Genomic DNA, 22,194 nt, shown 5'->3' with positions numbered 1-22,194 from the left:
AAAGTAACAGTCAAAAATATGAGACACACATACACCTTCGAATCAGTTTGCATGCAAACACACACAAGATAGATCCATTATGTATGCATGCATACTTACTTAGAGGCAAATTGAAGCTTTAACATTTTGGTTGTGAATTTAGTGGAATAGCAAGTTGTGTGTGTGCGTGTGTGTGTGTGTGTGTGTGTGTGTGTGTGTGTGTGTGTGAGAGAGAGAGAGAGAGAAAGAGAGAGAGAAAGAGAGAAAGAGAGAGAGAGAGAGAGAGAGAGAGAGAGAGAGAGAGAGTAGAATGAGTTTCCCTGTGTGAATGTTAGTCTGCATTGCGTATACATGTATACCTCTCTGCGAGCAGTAATTGTTTTGTATTTTTGCTTGTGTGGCTGGATATAAAATATGAGTTTCATCAAGTCAGAGCCATATCGCCATCTCAGTGTGTGTGTGTGTGTGTGTGTGTGTGTGTGTGTGTGTGGCACGCGCTGACGGCCTGATCCTCCTCCTTAGGCATTTGAAGCCAATATTGACAGGGGTAGAGCCATGGATTGTTACACACATGGGCACATACACAGATTGAGAGAGAGGGAGAACTCCAGATGGGACTGTGGAAAGAGATGGTTTCAAACACAGACACACAGCTCTCGGCCAGATACAGAGCAAATTATTTTTTCTCATATCTCTGGCTACAGTATCCTCAAGAGCAATACAACATCCTATAAAGCTCCTCATGGTTCAGACTAATTTACAAAATGTATTTCTAATTAATTAATCTTAGTCCTGAGTCCTAACAAGAAAAGGCCACCTTAGCTCAAGATGACACAGGAATAGTGGGAAACACAATCACGCTCCCAATTTGTCAAATACTGCCAGTAGGTCAGCAGCCCTCTGCTTAAAAATATAACACTGTAGGTGTCCCTCATCATTTCTTCGCACATGGTATCACATTATCTTAAAAGGAGCCACCTATATCTACAAAAGCCGCGAGTCCACCATGTTGAACCGCCATGTTTCTACAGTAGCCCAGAAGGGACGAACCAAACATTGGCTTTAGATCGGGTTTTTTTTTTTGCAATAGTTTTTCCTTCATGCTTGGAAGGGGAGGGTGTCGCAACAGAGTTTTTAATGGTGGGCACATCCTGGAATAGTTCTAGAGGGATACCTACAGAATCATATTTTGAAGGTGAGGTCCACTGGCCAAGAGACAGCATTTGACAACTTGGGAGTGAGACCGGCTTGTAGTGGTTTTCTTTTTTGTCAGAGATGATTTCCCTTGTAATCGTAAGACAACAGAGACAAGTTTCAAATTTCATCAAATGGTACAGTAAACCATAAAACTGTAATGCTAAAGTATAGATAAGGATTCACATACATAGAGGCTCTATGGCATTATTATTTAGAAATATGAACAATCATTTGTGTGGGCAAAAACAGATACATGAGCCTAAGTATATCACAATTGTTGAATGACTCAGTGTGTCATCCCACCTTGAAAGAACATGATTTTGTTGCAACATTCTGCTTGTACAAGGTAGCTCCCAGTTATGAGTCAGTGAGTTCCATAAGTTATATATATATAACAAAGTTATTTACTTATTGTTTTCTGCCAATAACCTAATTCCTGAAACATATTAGAATATAGTACATAGTTTCTGTAATTACTGAAAGGGATTAGAGAAACCTGGTTGTCAAGGCTAGATGTCTAATGAAGAAAACATTTTTTTGACCATGTTTATTGCCAGGATTCTATCAGTGATTTTACAAGAAATTAACACATGTGACAGCAATGCAATTGGATGAAAGGAAATATAATTAGCTGTATTTTTGTATCTAGGATAATGACATCCAAGGTCTGACTAAAAGTAAAGCGATCCCTAAATTTATGTCTAAATTAGTCAGTTTGCAGAACTAAACAGTGGAATATTTGCACAATAGCTTGTTTCCAGTGATTCCAATGACATGTGAACAGATCGAGGGCAAGAAATAAAAAGCAGAATGGATGAGATGGAAGAAAGTCCATGCTGTGCTGGTTAAAAAGATATTACGAGAGAAACGTACAAACACAAAATCATAACATTTGTTGGACTTGATGCTTATGTTTTGAAAAGGAGCAATTTTTCAACAGAATTGAAAGATGTGCCCTTTCTGACGGGAAACTAAAGTCGTTAAATGTCTCTCTTCAAAGCCATCAGACTCCTTTTGATAAATGTAATGTTACCTCGCAGAACGCAGAAGATGCTGGTCTACCACTGCGTCGATTGGTTAGTTAGTTTGCGTTATTGTGTGATTTTGCTGATCAAAACTAATGTTAAAACAGTCGGATATAATTGCTTCAGTTACTCGTTGGAAAGCGCAGCCGGATGGCAACATAAAGTGGTGAAAATACATATAGCGTACACTGAAAGTGTAGTTGTCGTTTTTAAGTAAATCCCAATCTTGGATTTTTTTCCCCATTTATGAACAGCTTTAATAAAAACTCATTGTCATTTCTCAGTTTCATTAATTTGAGCAACCGTAAACAATGCAAAACAGGCATTTTGAGTTTGTGATTGTGCTTCCAATAGAAAAACACTTCCTGTCCTCTGCAGTCCATGCTTCAGGAACGCAGTCCTGTGCACTAAGGGGAATTGTGTTTTCACTGAGGGCTTAAATGGTCTTGTATAAAGTACTTCAATGGTTTCTTTGTAAAACATTTTTTTCAGTTTGTTTTGCAACATTCATATGAGTGTGCGCACATACAAAGAATCATGCTTTTGTAAGACTTTAAATTGCATATCCATTGCTTTCTACATTGAGGCTGATCTATCCCAGCTTACCAATCACTCTCCTCTGCTAGCTTTGCTAACATCTCAACAACTACAAATGTAACAATAATAAGTACACATCCCATGGTTACATATGTTCTTTTTCCCCATAAGCATCCTGTCGCTTTCCTCCCTTTCTCGAATCCATCCTGAATAAATGTAAATAAAGAAAGATAAGAATCATTCAGTGATGCAGCCGTAAGTTTGCATCTGAATATGCAGTATAACTAAATGTGTTGCTTTGCTAAACAGCAAACAATTGGAGACGCCTCACAGCTGGGAATATACTCCACATTGTTCTATTAACTGTGGTTAAATAAATTCACTGGTTTTCTTTCTGAAGTCTTTTCTAGTGGATACAACATAAAAAAGAAAGAAATCTGAGACAGTTTGAAACAGTAGAATTTTACCATCACTGATTTGAGAATTTTCTCTGCACAATATGGCTTTATGTCCACTCCAACTTCCATTTTCACAGCTGTTGACTTAAACAGCTGAATGTTTTTGTTTTTTTATGTTTTGTGTTTTTTACCATCACCCAACTCTTGTTTTCTTTGAACAGTGTTCATGGGACCCTCTTTGAGAAATTGTTCATGTCACTTAAGAAACTCTGGGATTTCTACCTGTTATAGTCTCCAAGTTTGAAACTTGTCACCTTGATACATCACTTAACAGCACTCTTGCTGAAAACCTACTGAAGTCCCACACACTGGCACACTGTGGTGATTTATGCTGCAAGAGGAAGTCTGCTTTCTCGCCCATACGGACAGGTCTGATCTTTTCATGGCTGCCTAAACTGATAGAAATCAAATTAAATCAGTTTTCACCCTCTTTAGCCTATCACAGCTCATTTGTGTTCACTTTTCTCCAGATCTAGACACAAATTTGTGTGTACTGCTATTTGCACCAGTTTGAAATTCATGTTAGTGGATTAGCAAAAAAAAGGCTGTATAAGTCCCAGCCATGCAAAACAGAGAGAATGGGAGTACAAATGTTTCAGCATTCAGTTCACTGTCAGTATCAGACAGCCGTGACACTAGTTTTGTGCCAGAAAATAATAAAAGTAAGGCTCTTTTTTCCCAGCATGAATTCAGCCTGCGACAAAATGTTTGAGCAATTTTACCATATCTACAGAAAACAACAGGAATGCTGGAACAGAGAGCTGCAGCCTTTCAGAGCCTGGTCTACATTTAGTTTCAGTATGCTCATTGTCAACTGAAAAATAAACTTTTACAAAAAAAAAATTACAGATGAAACAGATGTCTCACCACAACCTCTCTGACTCGAGGCTCACACCCTTTAATGTCTCTCTCTATCTTCCTGTTTCCTGTCTTTGGCTCCATCCCTTCCTGTCCCGTCCTGTACCTGCCTTGCCCTTGCTCCGATAGAGAGATTCACACATGGAGAACTCTGAGCGTGGGGTATTGTATGTTTACTTCTAGACATCAACACATCCACTCCGTTCCTCACTGTGACTCTCACCTGGCCTATTCTGGCTTTCAGTAGTTTTCCAAATGCATCTTATGACTCAGGCTACACCTTGAAAATGGATGTGGTATTTTCAATATGAATGTGATTTAAGAAAAATAAATATTTTTTCCTTTATTAAAAAGGATCAATTTGTTACAATACACAAAATACGTAATTAAAATGTTACTATGTAGTCAACTAACTCGTAAATTACTTAAATTTTCCCACTGAAGTGGGAAGAACTCTTGAGAGAACAGATAATTTGAAATAAAACTCATATTATGCTTGGGACACATTAACCTTTGAACAGTAATAATGTGCTGACAGCGTGCATGTACACGTAGTAATTGCTGTGGCTCGAAATCTCAAAATAGTTGAAAGAGCCACAGAATGTGCTGTCCCAAGCAACAAGATGTTTTGGGAGCAACACACATCCTTTTTCTGAAAGAGTGTGAAAACATTTTAATCGCCGTGGCACACATGTAAGGTCCTGGCTGTTTTAGCACTGAGAAACTGCATGGAGTTTAGGTTTCTCTCACTTCCATTTCACAGCCAGATCTGTGTCACCAAGTGCTTGAAATGTAGGTCTTTCTATTCATTCAAGAATCTAATACAAGCCATTATAGAAGTCCTCATTTATACACTTGTCTTGCATCTTCCCTGTATTAGCATCATTAACATATCTACTTTGTTTTCCTTGATTGCTGAAAATCTGTTATAAGTTATAATGCAGTAATATTTGAGCAGAATATTCAGGTGTAAATGGGACTTTTAAAATGGCTACGTTTGATGTTTGAGGTCATTATTAGTTAACAGTGAAACAAGTTAACTAATATAAGATGCTTTTGGTATAACTCCCCCGGAATATTTCATCATTTCATCATCTGCCATCTGTGCCTTTTTTTTACCTTATTTTTTTGGAAAAAGTGCACGTTTAAAACAAATTCCGAAAGGACCCCATCATCGCTGAACACTTTCATTGCATCAAAATGTACCTCTGTATGGTGAGAGTTGTTTGGATTGTCTGTCTGAAACGTTCCCGGTCACTTGCTTTTGATGCATTGTCAGTAATTACACCTACCTACCTGCAATCAATTGAAAAGAAAAAACTGAAAGTCAGGCAGAGAAACCGGAATATTAAGTGTTCCAGATTCGGCTGCTTTCTATAGTGGGAGCAGGTTTGCATAATTGATTACATTTCATCATAAAGCAAGCAATCACGTAGGGATTTTCAAAAGCGAGAATCGAGCTGCCAGCCGCCCCCAGTATTAGAAAAAGGTTAGATAATTAGTGCAACTTTGTAGGTCAGAAATTATGTTTTTGGCTTCAACAAATATAACAGAGGTGGGAGATTAAGAGGGAGATATGTGGTAATATCTTGCCGAATGAAATGTGATGCTTCACAAATATCCCCACCTACACTGTTCTGGGCGCGAAGACAATCTACTCTGTGCCTGTCATGGTAGCGATCGCTTTGGAGTCAATCTTCTCTAATAAAACCCCATCCTGCTTTTAAAGCTGCTTGAACACTTATCTCTGTGAAATCCCAACATATTTGTTTGTAAATTAGACAAATTGAGTTGTACTTTTTGAAATTTTAAAGGAAAAAAAATCGTATATCACTCAAATGTTGCATTTGGTAATACTATTGAAGATTTGAAGGTATTCTTGTTCACTCTGCAGAAATATGTGTATCGACCAGAGGGGAGTGGGGGGCATAATAGGGATCCGGCCTCACAAGAGGATGAAAAAGTGGTTTGATGTGAATTGAATTTGAGACTGAAATTTAAAGGCATTATTGGCGGTAATGTTAGTTTGGGCAGTCTGGTCAGATAAAATGTCCTAAAATTCACACTGTCTGAAAGGTCAGATAAAAAGGAATATATTTCCCCAACCCAAAATTAATTTAAGATGAAAGAAAGCTGGAAACTTTAGGCAGTTGTTTGATATTGAACTAGTGCTGTGGCCATGGTGGATGGGCTTACATTTTTTTAATTACAATTCCTACTTTCCCAAAATACTTTTATTGAGGAAAGTTTACTCTTAGTCAAAACCTTTTTGGTGTCATTGACCCCCAAATTCATACACATCGGGGCGAAGATGTAGTCTCAGGTATCCCTGTCTGATAAGATTTAGTTATCTTATAACTGTCTGTACTGTAGATTGGCACATTAACTGTGATGAGTGTGAATATTCATTCTTATACTTGGTCTCAATGGGCTGACCTTTAGCCAATGAAATAATGGTGAAATTAAAATATTCCTCATTTTTCTTGGGTTTAATGGTCTGGGGACCCCCTGGGATCTAGAGGGTTTTCCAGTAGGTCCCCAGACCTCAGGTTGAAAACCATTAGTCCAAAAACTTACCTTCATCTAAACTAACAAATTTTAGTTTCTGAGGCCCTAAATCTAGCTTTGACCTTAAATCCAGCTTCTGCTTAAAAGGTGAAACAATGAGGTGGAGACGATTGTTGTTGTACATAAAAGAGAGGTACCATAATCAGATTTTTGAATGATTTTGTGAGCAGTATTTCTCCTTGAGGAAAGAGAGGTTTTGAGGTGCACTGCTGTGACAGTTGATTCATTAGGAAATTACGGGAGTGCCTTGACCCAAAGTTTTTGTAAGATCTCAAATTACCCCCCATCCACTCGACCCAGTCGAAGAAGTCAAGAAATAACTGATGATCCTCCACGCTGAGAGAGCAAAAGGACACTTCCTCTTTCAAGACAATATACTGCACCCTCAGGGGCTCAGTCTATGACAAGCGAATTGAGGCGATTAGTAGCTGATGTCAGGGAATGGACTCAGGCTGGATCCACTGGCAGGCTCTTACAAGGCCAATTGGTCTGAAGTGTGTATTTGTGTGTGCGTGAGTGTGTGTGTGTGTGTGTGTGTGTGTGTGTGTGTCCATGTGTGTGTGTTTGTAGTGGAATTTCAGGCTCCAAATTGGGAAATACACTGTATGTAGACACATGCACGCACATTAGAGGGTCCTGAGTGCTTCCATGCTGACAGATGCTAAACTTATTCACAGATAATTTGACACACTCACAAACACACACACATAAACACACACACAAACACACACTGAGCCGGACTTGACCCTCATTCTGCAGATGTGACACGTGGTTGAATAATGGACTGCTTGCTGAGATAAATGCTTGATGGTCCACTTACAGCACTGTTATAATGGGTGATGGCCAACCATTTACACACACACACACACACATACACACACACACACACACACACACACACACACACACACACACACAGATGTACAAACTCTCATGTATTCATCCCATGTGTAAACTGGTACATGGAACAAGAACTCTTCAAAGACCAATCTGTTAACTTGCGTCCTATTTTCATGGTTCGCTTTCATTCCTGCTGGTTATGATAACATTTTACTCTCCAATTTAATTGCTGAGAACCAGGGATGCACTGCTAGACACAGCTATAAAATGCAGACTATTAGTCAGACAGGTTGTAAACAAAACCGCAGTTTAGCTAAAGCCAAATTATTTCTAGGCAAAAACGAAGGTGGAAACACCTTTTGTCATTTTACTGCTTTGTAAAACTGCTGGTGTTTTACAAGTGGGAGTAGCTCTTTAAAATCTTTGGTAATAACTGTAACATTTCCCTGTCAAGATAAATGGCTTAGACACTATAAACTATGATTCTGTGGATTTGTTTACAGCCTGTCTGATCAGTCTGAGTAGTGATGTTGCTTGCCCAAAAGAACTCCATTATAAAGCAGTGTCTAATGGTGTTGCATCAGCAAAATGTTTTCATAAGCGATTGGATCAAAACTATTGATCATATTGTGTTACCTTTTTTTCAAAATTCAGTTGTCCAAATCAACAATTTCAATTCAAAGCAAATTGTAATTAAAAGCCAACTGTGGAACACTATTAAACCTATTCAATGTGATTTTGCATGCATATGCAATGTGCTATGTATTAATGTTAATGATAAAACACACCTAGTCCTACCACTCCTAGTAACACATTCTTAATCTCAAGATACATTCAGCATTATCACAACCCCAATGCATGTGTATCTATTTAAATATTAGACAGTTATTATCTGCTTGCACAAAGTTAAATTTGTCTTCAAAAACATGCCTGTGTTTGCGGATTATTCACTTCCAATTGTCTTTCTGTTGTTAAGTTTGATAAAATATCTATAATTCGAGTCAGTCGCTATTCAGAAAATGCTGCACTACAGTTACTAACCTGCCACTTTTAATAGATAGGAAATCTTCCCACCACAGAAAACTAATATGTTTTGACATTATGGATTCATAATTAATTTTTATCTTGCATTCATTAAAGAGTATGTCCATACGAATATGGGATTTTGACATCTGTCTTGTAACAGAGCGCTAATTAACTACTGTAAATTATGAAAACAGATGAAAATGTCTTTTATTTTAAACCTTATTATATTCATATGTTATATTTACACATTTAACAAACTTGACAAACAACATAGATCAATCAACAGTCAACATTTCTGAACATAATTGTACTGCTGCCCAGTGAGGACCTGGGAGGGCTTTGTTAAAGAGTATATTGACGAGAGAAGGCAAGATTCCCCTCATTTAGATGTCCTGCCACTCCTCCGCGAGCTTCTCTTCAACTAGTGTGTTCATGTGTTCGTTAACATACACACATTTGTGTTCTACGAATCATGTCTACAGAATTGGCTGTAATTATGTGCTAATAAGCCACGTTGACAGCATGCACATGCAAACATGTGTCACTACGGAGCCTTATGTTCATGTTTGTGTGTTTGTGTGTATACGTGACTGCATATACAGTACATGCCAGCCTGTGGGCGTATGTCAGTGTGAAGATGACAGATTGTTGATCTGCATGCATGTATGTATGAGAGAGAGAGAGCGGAGTGTGTTCATGCAGTAGGTGAGATATTATTCATTCAACTCAGCCTTTAGAGAAAAAAAAGTATTACTTCACGACACACGATTCATATATGTAGGTATGATAAACTATGGCCATCATATCAATGTTGAAATATGTGTATGTGTGTGTATGTGTGTGTATATGTGTGACGTGGTGGTGGCCAATACAACAAGCAGAGACTCATGATAAGTTACACATCACATCAGTGTTGAAGTGTTTGTTGTGTGTGTGTGTGTGTGTGTGTGTGTGTGTGTGTGCTGTGTGAGTATGTGTGAGTATGTGTGAGTATGTGTATTTTTCAGGCTGATAGTATTCATATAAGCCCATGATAAACTATAGCCATCATATCAGTGGGGAAATGGTTGTGTGTGTTTGCAGCAGAAACCATTCATACAAAGCCAAGATAAGCCCCAGCAATCATATCAGAGTTGAGTGTGTGTGTGTGTGTGTGTGTGTGTGTGTGTGTGTGTGTGTGTGTGTGTGGGATGGGTACAGAGCTAGAAAACCACTGCAGCCATTATACAAATATGGTGGTCTGCATCTTTTTTTATTTTTCCTTTATGAACCCATTTGCATGTGGCATAAACCCATGACAAACAACCTTGCCCAGGAATAATGGTCCCTGGCCACATGCGTCACATCTGACATTCAGTCGTGTTAGACTGCATCAACTGACAGCAGGGTGGCTGGTAACTGCACATTATGGACTGGTGCATTTTATTTCAGTTACGTGGTGTACGACATAATTCATAAAACACTAAAGGCAACTTGTTCCAGTGAGAATGAAAACGTCTGAACTGGGTAAATGTCTGTATGGTCCGCATCTTCACAACTAGAGGCAAGGAAGTGAGTTTGGTGATGTGTGGCTCATCATTTTCGGCAGGAAACCAGAACTACTTCTACAATTTCCACCTTTTCCAGATCACAGTTTAGTTGTTTGAATTTTACCCTAAGCACTACCTGCCCGGCTCTCACAGCTGGTTGTCCCATCATGCTCTTCGCAATGGATTTGTCACTTTTTGTAAAATGAATGGGAACCGCAGTCTCTGCCCAGCTTGATGCTTCCTGTGTGTTTCTACCCAAAGGGATACATATTAAATTAAACCAATTGGGTGTCAGTTAGACAGGCAGTTTGATTATAGAAACAGCCGGAAAGGCAACTCTGTTACAAAATCTTTTTTTTTTAATTTATAAAATAAATGCACCAACATATAGAACTATGCAAGGTGACGATGCGTTTGTATATGGATAGATGCTGTCCGTATGCTGAAGATTACAGACTTGTATTTCTATATGATCTAATATGATTTGATATACAGATCTGGCTAGAGATCCATAAGCTTGTATACCATTGGATCTTTCCGGATACAGGTCTTTTTGTTCATTAACCTTTTAGTTATACCCTCACACATACACCCAGTGCAGCATGATGTTGAGATTGAAACTGTTGTTTTGAGGGCATGTTCCCAATGTGACATTTTACAAAATTGTGTCTTTACTTGAGGCAACATTGTCACAGTCTGTATCTTACATTGAAATATTTCCAGGATCTACCTGCTACATGAAAAAAAACGAAGAGCAAATATTTGCTAAAAAGTTTAAAATTAAAAATTTGAGCTGAAGTCATTTGTACTCATCTCCTTCATTGATTGCAAACACTGGAGCAGTGTTGTGTCAAATAATAAACCACTAGAGCTACTCATAAAGCAGTGTTTTTAGATATCTGCCTGTGCACCACGCACCGTAGGCACAGATGGGTTTCACTATTGGCAAGATTGATATTGTCATAACTCTCTGTGCATCCCTGTCTGAACTGAATTTGTCGGTGTCCTCAAGTCCTCAAGCACCTGTTTCTCAGACTGCCATGTACACTTTAAGAGCCTGCAGGACAAAGGAGTCACTGTCACTCTTCATTTACTAGACTCTAATTTCTCTTTGTCAGCTTCCTGTAACAAATAGCAACCAGTTTTCTGATCTGCATCACCTTCTTGTGCTGTTACAGAAGTGCAAGAAATCCTTTACTGTGCAAGTGCTTAAAATGTCCACAGCCCCCACTGGTTAACAGTCAATCAATCAGTTGATCAATTTTTACCTTTAGCGGAACCCATAATTGTCCCAAAATGCCCACAAACACACACATTATATAAAACACATATACAAACACAGCATCATCATTATCTTGTTACAAATACATCACCAGCTCTCTCACACATACCTTCTCCCTCCCTCTTTCTCTATCTGTCTGTCTAACTCTGTCACACACACACACACACACACACACACACACACACAGTGCTCTGCACAACCTGGTGGAGTGTTTTTTCTACGGCGTATTAATATTTATGACCAGTTTTAACGGCTGTGGCTTTTACAGCCGGGCTCTCAGCGCTCTGCACTTTATTAATATCATAAGGACAATGTCAGCAGAGCCCTTAAAGAGGGTTATGGGTATGACAGTGTGTGTTCGTGCATACGTTGGTGTGTGCATGGGTAGGTTTTTGAAAAAAGTTAGGTGGTAATGGTTGGTGTGTCGTGTATGTGCGTGTGTGTGCGCAGGTGTGTTAAGAAGTGTGTAGTGAGGAGATGTCTATGATGGGTGTGTATGTATAAAGGCCATTGGAATGAAACTGCAGTGTGTGTTAAGAATACGCTTGTGTCAGCCTTCTTTCTCCTTTAACTTTTTTTTCACTCTCAGTTTTCACTTTTTTAGACAGATAGATAGATAGATAGATAGATAGATAGATAGATAGATAGATAGATAGATAGATAGATAGATAGATGGATAGATAGATTGTTTAGTAATAGTTTGTATAAGGTCTGCTCTTCTATAGGAACAGAAATATTGATCCTTCTGACTTCTGCTTGACTTTCCTCTTGTATTGAAAGTCAGTCTAATACAGTGTGAGTGTGTCTAAGTATGTGTGTGTGTGTGTGTGTGTGTGTGTGTGTGTGTGTGTGTGCCTTTGATATTATGAGATCCCAATCTCTGGCCTCTCACCAGTTGAAGGGTGCATGCCAGGGGGAAAAGTTGCCAACAAACTATTACAGAGGTACCGCAGGGAGTCCAATGTCACACACAGATACACACACACGTATGGATGAATGAGATATTGGTCAGGTGGAATGCAGATGTATAGATCTGTGGCTGAGCTATCAAGTCAAGGACAGAAGGGAAGGACACATTTTTTTAAATGCTTCATCTAAAAATGTTTGGCTTAGTTCTGATTTGTTTTATTATTTTATATTGATTTACCCTCTGTTTAATTGTATTATTTATTAAATCGGCCACTTTGCATTTTATTTAGTACCTTTAACTGATTAATTCTTTAACAAATACATTCTAGTATATCTATTATATCTCAGATATAATGGTACTACTACTACTACTACTACTAATAATAATAATAATAATAATAATACTGCATTTTTAGTGAATGAGCCCTTTAAACCAAATCCTGAATAAACAAACATAAAACTGTCATGGTTTTGTAATCCTTACAGCAACAACATACACTCTTACACTAACTAAAGAATCATCTCTGCTTCCATTTGTTCCTCTACCAAACTTCCATCTTCTATCTTTTGCTCTTTTCTACCATTTCTCATTCCATATCTGTCTATTGGCCAGCCTGTTGGTAATGGAGGCATCAAATGTGCAACTGTTTTTTTTTGTTGTTGTTGTTTTTTTTCTCTACAGATTTAACTTAAAAGTTAATTTATTACGAGAAGGGTTGCAGGTTAGGCTAATATAAAACTATTCAGGTGACTGGCCTGTTGATCAACTGTGAGCTGATAAGATACGATGTTGCTTTACTGATCCCCCGTATGGGGAAATTCAAATTTGGCACAGTAGTGAAAAGATGACAACATAGACATCTGTATCCCAGTGTTCCATGTTTACACATTAGCATAGCATAGTACAGCATAGCATAGCATAGCATAGTATAGCATAGTCTTACTTAGTTTAGTGCCGAAGACTCATAATCTGACATAGATTTGTAATTTAGGATGACCTTTTGTGTACTATCATGTAAAAAATGAAACCTCTTTTTGAACTATGATGTTTTTTGTTTTTTTTCCGACACATTTCTTTTCTTTTTTGCACATTTTGAATTCCTATATTTCAAAATACTAATACTTTTGTTTGATTGCAGTGAAGTTATTTTCCTCATTTTAAATAATGCAAATCCTACTACTATTATCCACTATAACTCAACAGAGAGTGTGATAAAGCATTGAGCACAAGAGTAACTGATGGAAGTATATGATGTCTAGGTTTTCATCTCTTAAAAAAAAGAACAGGCCAATCTCCCGTGAAAAAAGAGCAATTTTTTGGGTGAGTGAAATTATCATTTCACAAGCCATAGAGCTCCTTATTAGCTCTAATTTATTTGATTGACTACTGACCACGTCACAGCTGATTTACAGAGGATTATTTAAGCTAGATACTGCTAGAGATGACTTTAAAATCATCCATAGATGGTCCGACGAGCCTCCAAATGACCTATCGTCTTGTAAAGATAGAGTCAACTAAATGTAGGCAAACATATTGACCCAGCAGGCAGCAGAGAAAAATTCAGCACATGGCCAGTCAACTTGATAGACATTCTGTCAAACTGTCAGACTGACAGGCAACCACTCAGCCTCTGTAAAAGCTTTATGAAACAAATCTAGAGAGACAAAGTTGATAGACAGCCAAATATTTCACAAGCTTTCATATGAGGACACAGCAGACATAGCAGTTAGGTGGACAGGTTGTACAGGTGGATAAAAAGAAAAATTGTAACACTGGAAGGAAAAACGTGTAACCTATCAGTTCAAAATGTCAACGAGTCAGAAATAATTTTTCATTCAGACCATGAACTAATCCAATGTGTTTGTCCTTCTTCTGGGTTTTGCTCTGTTGTCATCATCGGCCTCACCTCACCATGCTTCAGAAGACATGCTTATTCCTACTCTTATTACCTGTAAGTAGAGATTTCACATCAGGAATAACTCCTTTCTCAGTCCATTATTTGTTCCTTATGACTAGCTTTTGATTTCTGAATTTTGTCTTGTTTTCTTGCATCCTGTTTGACTTGACCTGACCCCATTTGAGGACACACTCTTCCTCTCAAAGTATTCAAAACCCTATAGACATTCTGACAAAAAAACACAAGAAATTTGGTCTGGTCATAGTAGAATCCACGTTTCTTTGTTGATTTTTCCAGCCAATGATACACACTGCATGATAAAAGATCTAGGATTATCTGCTGAATACAAACTTCGTGAACAAAATAAGTAGCCTGCATACATAATATGCCATTGGATTGGTGGCAGTAATCCATATCTCTTTTGATTATTTAATTATTGAGTGGTATAACATAGCCCTCACTGCTGTAATGTGTAACTAGATGCATTGACACTTTCAACAGCTTACAAAATCTCTATTGGATAAACTGATCTTGTAATCAATTTTATAGTGTCCAGTACATTAAGCTTAGATTGACATTGCCACTGTCAACCCTGAAAAGTTAGACAAAACCTCAACTTTCATCTGTGAAAATGATGAAGTTCAAACTATCTCAATGCTCTCAAAGGAAACTAGTGATGAAGCACTTCTGTTGGAGTTGTTGGTTAAAGATCTTCCTCAGGGGTAACTTAGCAGTAGTTTTTTAAGGAGGAATTGTGTTCCTTAAACTTCTCATGGCAAGTGCACATACAGTAATACTGTGTACTGGTTGGATAGAAGTTCTCAGGACAGGGACTTGTGATCTAACTACAGCACTAGTTTGGTGGTGAAGGAGAAATTTCGGTCAGACTTCATCTGCATTGTTTGCACGGTCCGTCTCTTAAAGTGTCTCACCCCAAAAGGTCAATGTAATTCACTGTTATCTTCTCCACCAAGTGGCCATTTCCTGCTTATTAACCAATTCTAATGAGGTGCTATTATAGCTGTCCGTTCATACATGCACAATCACGTACTGGCACACACACTCACACACCAGCATACCTCGCAAACACATTCACTCTGTTGCCCCGAGCTCACCTATAAATCCCTGCAGAGAATTTCTGAAAACCCCTTCTTCTCCAGCTGTCTTCAAAGCATCTGAAAATTTCTTCCAAATCCGCAGCAGAGTCCTAACTGAGCGGAACAACCATCACATGCCAACACTTCTTCTTAAAACTGCCACCCTGAGGCTGTTTGACCCAACCAGAAATGACTTCTTTACACTGAGAAACTGACACAATTAGAAAGACGGCAGCCTTCACTGTTGGTCTGCTGCTTTTCCACACTTGCTGCTGTGTTTAATTTGTTTCGGCAGAGGATTTTTTTTCATATGGATTATTCCGGCCATACTCTAACACTAAAACTTACCCATAAAAATAAAATGTATCGTCTGCATAATCATGCACACAAACACACATACCTCAAGGAAAGTACCAAAGTCAGTATCACACAGGGACACGGACATGCACAAAAACCTTTATTTATATGTAGCATTTGAATTGAGCCCCTCACAGAGCCTGACCAAAAGCTGGCATTGGCTGATATTGTTGGGAATATTTTTACATTGATAATAGGTAGACTCTAGGGAAACATGTTGAATTTATGTGTTTATATTTAATGATGAATATTGGCTAATTTATCGTATGTTTAATTTAATTTAATTTAATTTATTTTCCTTTCAAAACCAATATGATAACAATATCAGTATCATCCTCAAAATCCAGCATAATTTGTGCTCCTGTTCCCATTATAAACACACAATGGAAAACAACAAAGTTACAAAGTGCATTACAGCAGCATTAAATGAACAACACACTAAAAACAATATGAGGCAGAGACACAAAAAATATGACGTACTATAATACCAAATGTTGTAAATGAAAAAAATTCTGGGTTCTGTATTTTTAAAGGACCTAGTAGAAAAGTAGAGCGCACAGTTACCAAATGTAACACAAAATAGCAGCTGCACATACACATGTGTACAAACACACACACTCACACGTGTATACATACACACAGCCATAGCCCAAGGATGTTTACTGTTAGATGAGAGAGGGATTTAAAGTCCTGCAAGACTCCTGCAGTGTGTGTGTGTTTGTACTCTCTCTCTCTCTCTCTCTCTCTCTCTCTCTCTCTCTCTCTCTCTCCGCTTTCCAATCTCTGTCTCTCTCTTCGCCTCTGTATCCCCTCAATCTCTCCCTCCCTTGCTGGGTCCTCCTCTAAATCCTGTGATACGCAGATGAAAGTTTGTTTGGGCCTCGCCTGCAGCCTCCTCTGGAGCAACCGCTGTCATCCTGAAGTGACTGACTGCCTGTCTGACTGCAGCGCCGGCTGGGGATGGCTCCAGGTTATTCGAGCTATCTAGCTGCCAACCGGCTGGCTGAGGCCATTCTAGCCATAATACGGGAGTTCTGTCAATCCCTCGACAAGCGAAACAAATGTCGTTTCACTTGTTTGATTGGACGCCTTAAGGTTGCCCCTGTTGACTCGCCAGGCTTCTACTAAAATAAATGCAATTCCCTCTGCATGCATCACTTTCTAGGAACAGAACAATACTGTCGAAATGGTTGTTGCATGGTCGATTCTTCCAGAAGTACATATTTGTAGCTATATAGAGCTACAATTTGTGGCTACAAATAATATGTTTGGATAAACCCATTAAAATCATTAATGGCACAAATGTATATGCCACAAAAGCCACTGGTTGACTGGCTGAATACATTGGATAATGCTAAAATTCAAAGGGTTAAACATTAGACTGTTTTTAGGAGATATTATGGTCTTAATTGGATACTGCCAAATTAAACAATAGTGCCTCTTTTCTTTAAGTAATTAATAGCATTTAAAACAAATGTTGGTACTGTCTTTTTACAAAGAGGTAACTTGATGGGGAAGCAGAAAGATTCACAAACCTGCATCCTCATACATTTTAGAAATACTGAAAAATAAACGTCAGTAATGAATTTCACTAAATGGATATCCAGCATTTGGGAAATGAACCCCTTCAAGTGCTCATGACACCTAATATATCAAAGGAACAATTAAAAAGCAGTATTTTTTTCCTCAAGAGTTCACCAAAAGTACCGCCGCTTCGCCTCACTCCATCCGTCTCATCTCGTGTCCCTCAGTAATGACGTCTCCTCTCAAACTCATCAGGGGAAGCTCTTACCCCCCCCCCCCCCCCCTAAAGAAACAACGTATCCACCACGCATCGCTCATTATCGGCACATCAAACGGCCTGCAATTAACGTCGCCGGGGGCACAAAGTAGTCCATGATTCTTGCTGCGGTCGGCACCCGGCTGGGTAACCTTAGTGCTTAATGAACTGCTGCCGTGACATTCATTAAAGAAGGATTATGTCGTGCTCATTGCCACTTACAATATGCAAGGAATTTGTCATTTAAACGAGTCCATTAACGGGATGAATGTGTGATAGGTGGAGGTGTGGAGAAGGAGGGGGGAGGAGAATGAGAAGGCCTCTCTCGTCTCACAAGTTTCGTTTCTGTCTGTTCCTTCTTCTTCTCTTCCTTTTCGCCTTCTGTCACGTCCATCGTTTTCCATCGTTTCCTTCCTTCCCCGTCCCCGCCCTCATCTTCCCTCCATTCTCTCTCCACATCTTCATCTTTTCCATTTGGCTTTCCTTTCTTTGCTCACCTCCTCCTCCTCGTCTCCTGCCCACTTTCTGTCAAAGTGCAGTCAGATAGCCAGGAATAGGCCACTCTAAGCTCCAATCACGCAGGAGGTTTTGAGGCTCCGTCGCCTGTAAATTGGTGTGGAGTAGAGGAAGGTTGAATCTGGGGTTGATGGAAGGAAATGATTATGGGAGAAACTTTGCCAGGCCATTCCTCCTTTTCCGTCTTGCACTTTTCTGTCTCCCTCTAACACCTTCATCTCGCCCTCCCTCTTATTCCTCTGGTTGTTCTTTCTCGTTTCCTTGTTTATTCTTAAACTGTTTCATTTATTTTCCTGCTTGTTCTCTTCTCACCCTCTGCTCTGTCTCTCTGGCTTTATAATCTCCCTGTGATTTTTCATTTTTGTGTCTCTTGGCGGAATTGCTTAAGTACTCAAGGGCAAGTACAGCTCATCATCTGATCCCACACACACACACACACACACACACACACACACACACACACACACACACACACACACACACTAATATACAGTGACACAGCTTTAATTTCTGCATATCTCTCTATCCTCACACACATAGTATTGCCTGTATTCTGAGTCAGTGTAATGTTAGGGATGAAAAGAGTTGTTGCTTCCACATCTGACCTCTCATTCATTGCTTTCTGACCCGTAGAGGGCTCTACAAATGCAATGGTGCGCACACACACAGGCACCATCATATTCACAAACATGACTCTGCAGTTATGATTTATGTCCAACAAAACATTTAATGTCAGTTTAGGCAATTTGGTTCCTTTTAATGAAGTGAAACAAAAGCTAATGATTTGCAGGTTGGGGAAGAGGATTCATGTTTAACTTCAATGCAGGAGCCACAAGTTCAGGAGTCCCACCTCAGACAAATCAGGGCTATCCTTTATTTGTAATGTTTTTTTGTTTTTTTTAAAGGCTTTTATTGCCTTTATCATAGTGACAGCTGAAGACAGACAGGGGGCAGAGAGAGGGGATGACAAGCAGCAAAGGGCCGCAGGTCGGATTCAAACCCTGGGCCGCTGCAGCAAGGACTCAGCCTTAGTACATGGATCACCAGCTCTACCCACTGAGCTAACTGGGCACCTTCATAATGTCTTTTCACATCTGAGCTCAGATTTCCCTTATGGAGTGAAGAGTTACAACTATCTATTGTCTGTTTGGCCTTTTTGTTATATATAATATTTATTACTGAAACCATTATCTAAGCTGTCAACAAAGATACTCTACAGTAAACTGAGAGATCAATGTCCTCTGACAGCAAAAAACATATTTTGGGTGGTTGGTGGCATAAAATAAGTACATTTGAAAATCATGAGCTTGTGTGTGTTTGAAGTTCTGAAGCACAGATGAGAACTTTCTCTTAAGAGTCATTAGTCATGTAACCAGGAATTTAAACAATATTATTTAACTTGTGTTTAACCATCTGCCTTTCTGCAATAGATGTTACTTTTAGAAATGTTACGCAACTTCCACAAATGAATCAACCCTTAAGTAGTTCATGATAGACTAGCTGTTGTTGAAAGAAACTTGATAAGGCATTGTTGGGAAGGTATGATTAATGCTCCACAGGAAAGTAGTAAATGTGCTTTTGTAATTTGCCTTTTGGAGTGACTGCAGGATCGAGCAATTTTTCAGAGACACAAACAGGCGTATAGGCGGCTTCGTGATAGGTCACTTAGAAACACACCCACTCACTGGCCAGTGTGCACCAACAGCCAAATACAACAGACACGTGTACAAGCACACACACAGGCGAAAACACTGAACGTCCAGCACATGCAGTACTTATACAGCCTTCAAGTGTTTGCTCACAGAAAGAAGTACACACATACACATGCCTGCATTAAAGCCAGTGCTTGTGCACACACACACAAACACACACACAGCCCACTGCATGCCATTCGTGACTGGATGTCAGACACTTTAAGTAAATGTGTTGGTGGATTCTGGAGGAGGTTTTTATATTGACTTGAGAAAAAGCAGTGTGAGATGATTTTTATATGACTCAACTGGAGATAAATGTTAAAATGATGCATTACTGATACACATTAGTGATAGTATCTGTTGTTCATTTGCAAAGCACAGCAGGCACTGATGTGAACAAACGCTGCTTGTACGCACTGTGAGAAACTTGATTAATGGCTCGCTCTGTTCTGACAGTTTGTGGGAAGAGTACGATTCTCAGATGTAGTGTTTTGTTACTACACACTTCTGAAAAGGCAAGTCAGGTTCTGATGAGTGAAAATAGTGTGTAAGATTTAGGGATCTATTGGCAGAAATATCGGCAGAAATGGAATATAATATTGGTACTTGTGTTTTCATTAGTGTACAATCACCTTAAAATCGCTCTGTTTTCATTACCTTAGAATGACCCTTCACATCTACAGAAAGAGCGGGTCTGCTCCTTCTGTAAATGTGAAGGGTCATTCTAGCAGGCGCAGTGCTACGGCAACTGTCACTTTGAACCACATTTGACAAAGTTAACTGACTCTGGAGAAGGCCTTTCTTTTCTCGCGGAAGGGGAGGTGGAAGGGTTAATTAGTTGTCTAATCGGCAACCTCACCGCTAGATGCCACAAAATCGTACACACTGGACTTTTAAAACCAAAAATAGCGATATGAAAGTATATTTCAACCCTAACCTTGAATAAAACTAAAACACACTCCTAAAAGTTAATTCCTAGTGATTTATTTTAAATTGAGTAGCCTATAGACCTGATCTTTTATTCAATAACAGTAGTCCAACAAATTATTAATTAGGAAGCTATGGCTAGGAGCTATACCAAAATAGTTTTGGTTTTATTGTAAATTAAAATAGAATAGAATAGAATAGAATAGAATAGAAAGCCTTTATTGTCATTATACACAGTACAATGAAATTTAAAAAGCAGCTCCGTAAAAGGGCACACAGAGCTGTGAGCCGCTGCGTCTGTGCGTGCCACCATCTTCTTTGGGTTGGGTCTATTTCCAATTAATGTGGCCATTGTGGTCATCCATGCTTTGCACTAGCCACCTCCCTTGTAGAGATTCAGGAAAACAAGGGGTTTCCTACAGCTTCTAAGTGATAACTTTCAAACCTTTGTCTATAAGAGGAATATATACAGACAAAGTTGTCACATGGAATGGCTAACTGCATGGGGATCTACATTTGGGTCAGCCAGCTTTTTCTCTCAGCTACTATTGTAATGTCACATCATAGTGGGGTCAGAGAAAATGTATTACCAGATTTACTGCTGGTGAGTCGCACATATGGGAATCCCTCACATAAAATTGCTTTTTACATGCTGTAATCGCTTTCTCTTAACATATGGAGAGCCGACCCTTTGGTCCAACCTTCGTTCCCCCTAAATCTCTCCCACTAAGGTGCAGAGTGCAAACTTAGCATTAACTGTAGTAAGCTGTGAGATGGTTAGTCTGACCCTACAGTATGTGCAGACATTTCAAGTCATGCATCAGTCAGTATTGACCCTTGACCTCTCAGTTTTTTGCCTTGCAACCCTTAACTGCTTTGACCTGTACTGCTGATACCAGCTAGAAAATAAAACCTTGCCCTTCTTCTGTTCCCCTTTGTATTGCATTACAGCAATATGGCTAACACAGTGGCTAACACAGTGGCCACACTGGAACCGAATGTGTTGTTTTTGGAATTCAAGGGAAATTCTGTGAACACTGAATGCTTTGACATGTGGTTGCGGTGCATTTCAGCCAAAAATGTATTAATTTATCTGTTGACTGTTTGATAGGACTGTGCTGCTGAGTGTCAGGTAGCTTGCTTTGGTGATCATTTAAGTGATACTCAATACACCATTTTCAAGAGAATGATTCACTAGACAATTTACCAGTTAGCAGCTGCCAAGTCAAAAATTGAACACATCCCAAGGAAGAAGGTCTATGGAAATGCTTTAGCATCCATTTCACTCCCTTACTATATGTTAGACTACAAGCACTGATGAGAGAGAACAAGACAGTCCCCGGACCTGCTCCTTCATTAGCAAAATAACTAACTAATAAGCCCTTACTGCACACAGGCATGATATTTACCACAGAGAGCTGCAGTTACACATTATAACCATAATAATTATAAAGAAACCATTTAGAGCTATTTTGAAAAATAAAGGAAACCCATTGTGTTTATTGGCTCTCCTTGGATTTCACTGCAACCCACAGATCAACAGATAGCATTTAGGGCATAATGTTTTTCAAGGTTACATCATGCTTTGCAGTCTGCTAGTGGATCAAGATATATTTTTGTTATCCTTAGTGGGAAAATACAGGTCACACATAAAAGGAAAATGGTCGATAAAAATTAATTCATGTAATTCCCTTGATCTGCAAGGTCTCAGTCAATA

The 22,194-nt window shown here is 39.1% G+C and overlaps 1 protein-coding gene across 6 annotated transcripts in view; it reads left to right on the top strand.

The window, feature by feature from the left end:
• The window catches only part of ptprt (protein tyrosine phosphatase receptor type T), a 318,570-nt gene that overhangs the window by 216,473 nt on the left and 79,903 nt on the right, over window positions 1–22,194 (top strand). For 3 of the 6 annotated variants that reach the window (XM_051415097.1, XM_051415096.1, XM_051415098.1), the window contains exon 18: window positions 4,184–4,216. The exons of 1 other annotated variant lie outside the window; for it this stretch is intronic. In XM_051415097.1, coding sequence (XP_051271057.1) covers window positions 4,184–4,216 — 33 coding nt within the window. Of the gene's footprint in view, window positions 1–4,183; window positions 4,217–14,130; window positions 14,161–22,194 lie in introns of all 6 variants that reach the window. 2 more of the 6 variants (XM_051415102.1, XM_051415099.1) reach the window with 1 other exon arrangement.

Source organism: Dicentrarchus labrax, unplaced genomic scaffold, assembly GCF_905237075.1.
Source record: "Dicentrarchus labrax unplaced genomic scaffold, dlabrax2021, whole genome shotgun sequence".
In the NCBI taxonomy this organism is placed as follows: Eukaryota; Metazoa; Chordata; class Actinopteri; family Moronidae; genus Dicentrarchus; species Dicentrarchus labrax.
This window is presented reverse-complemented; position numbering and strand designations above follow the sequence as displayed.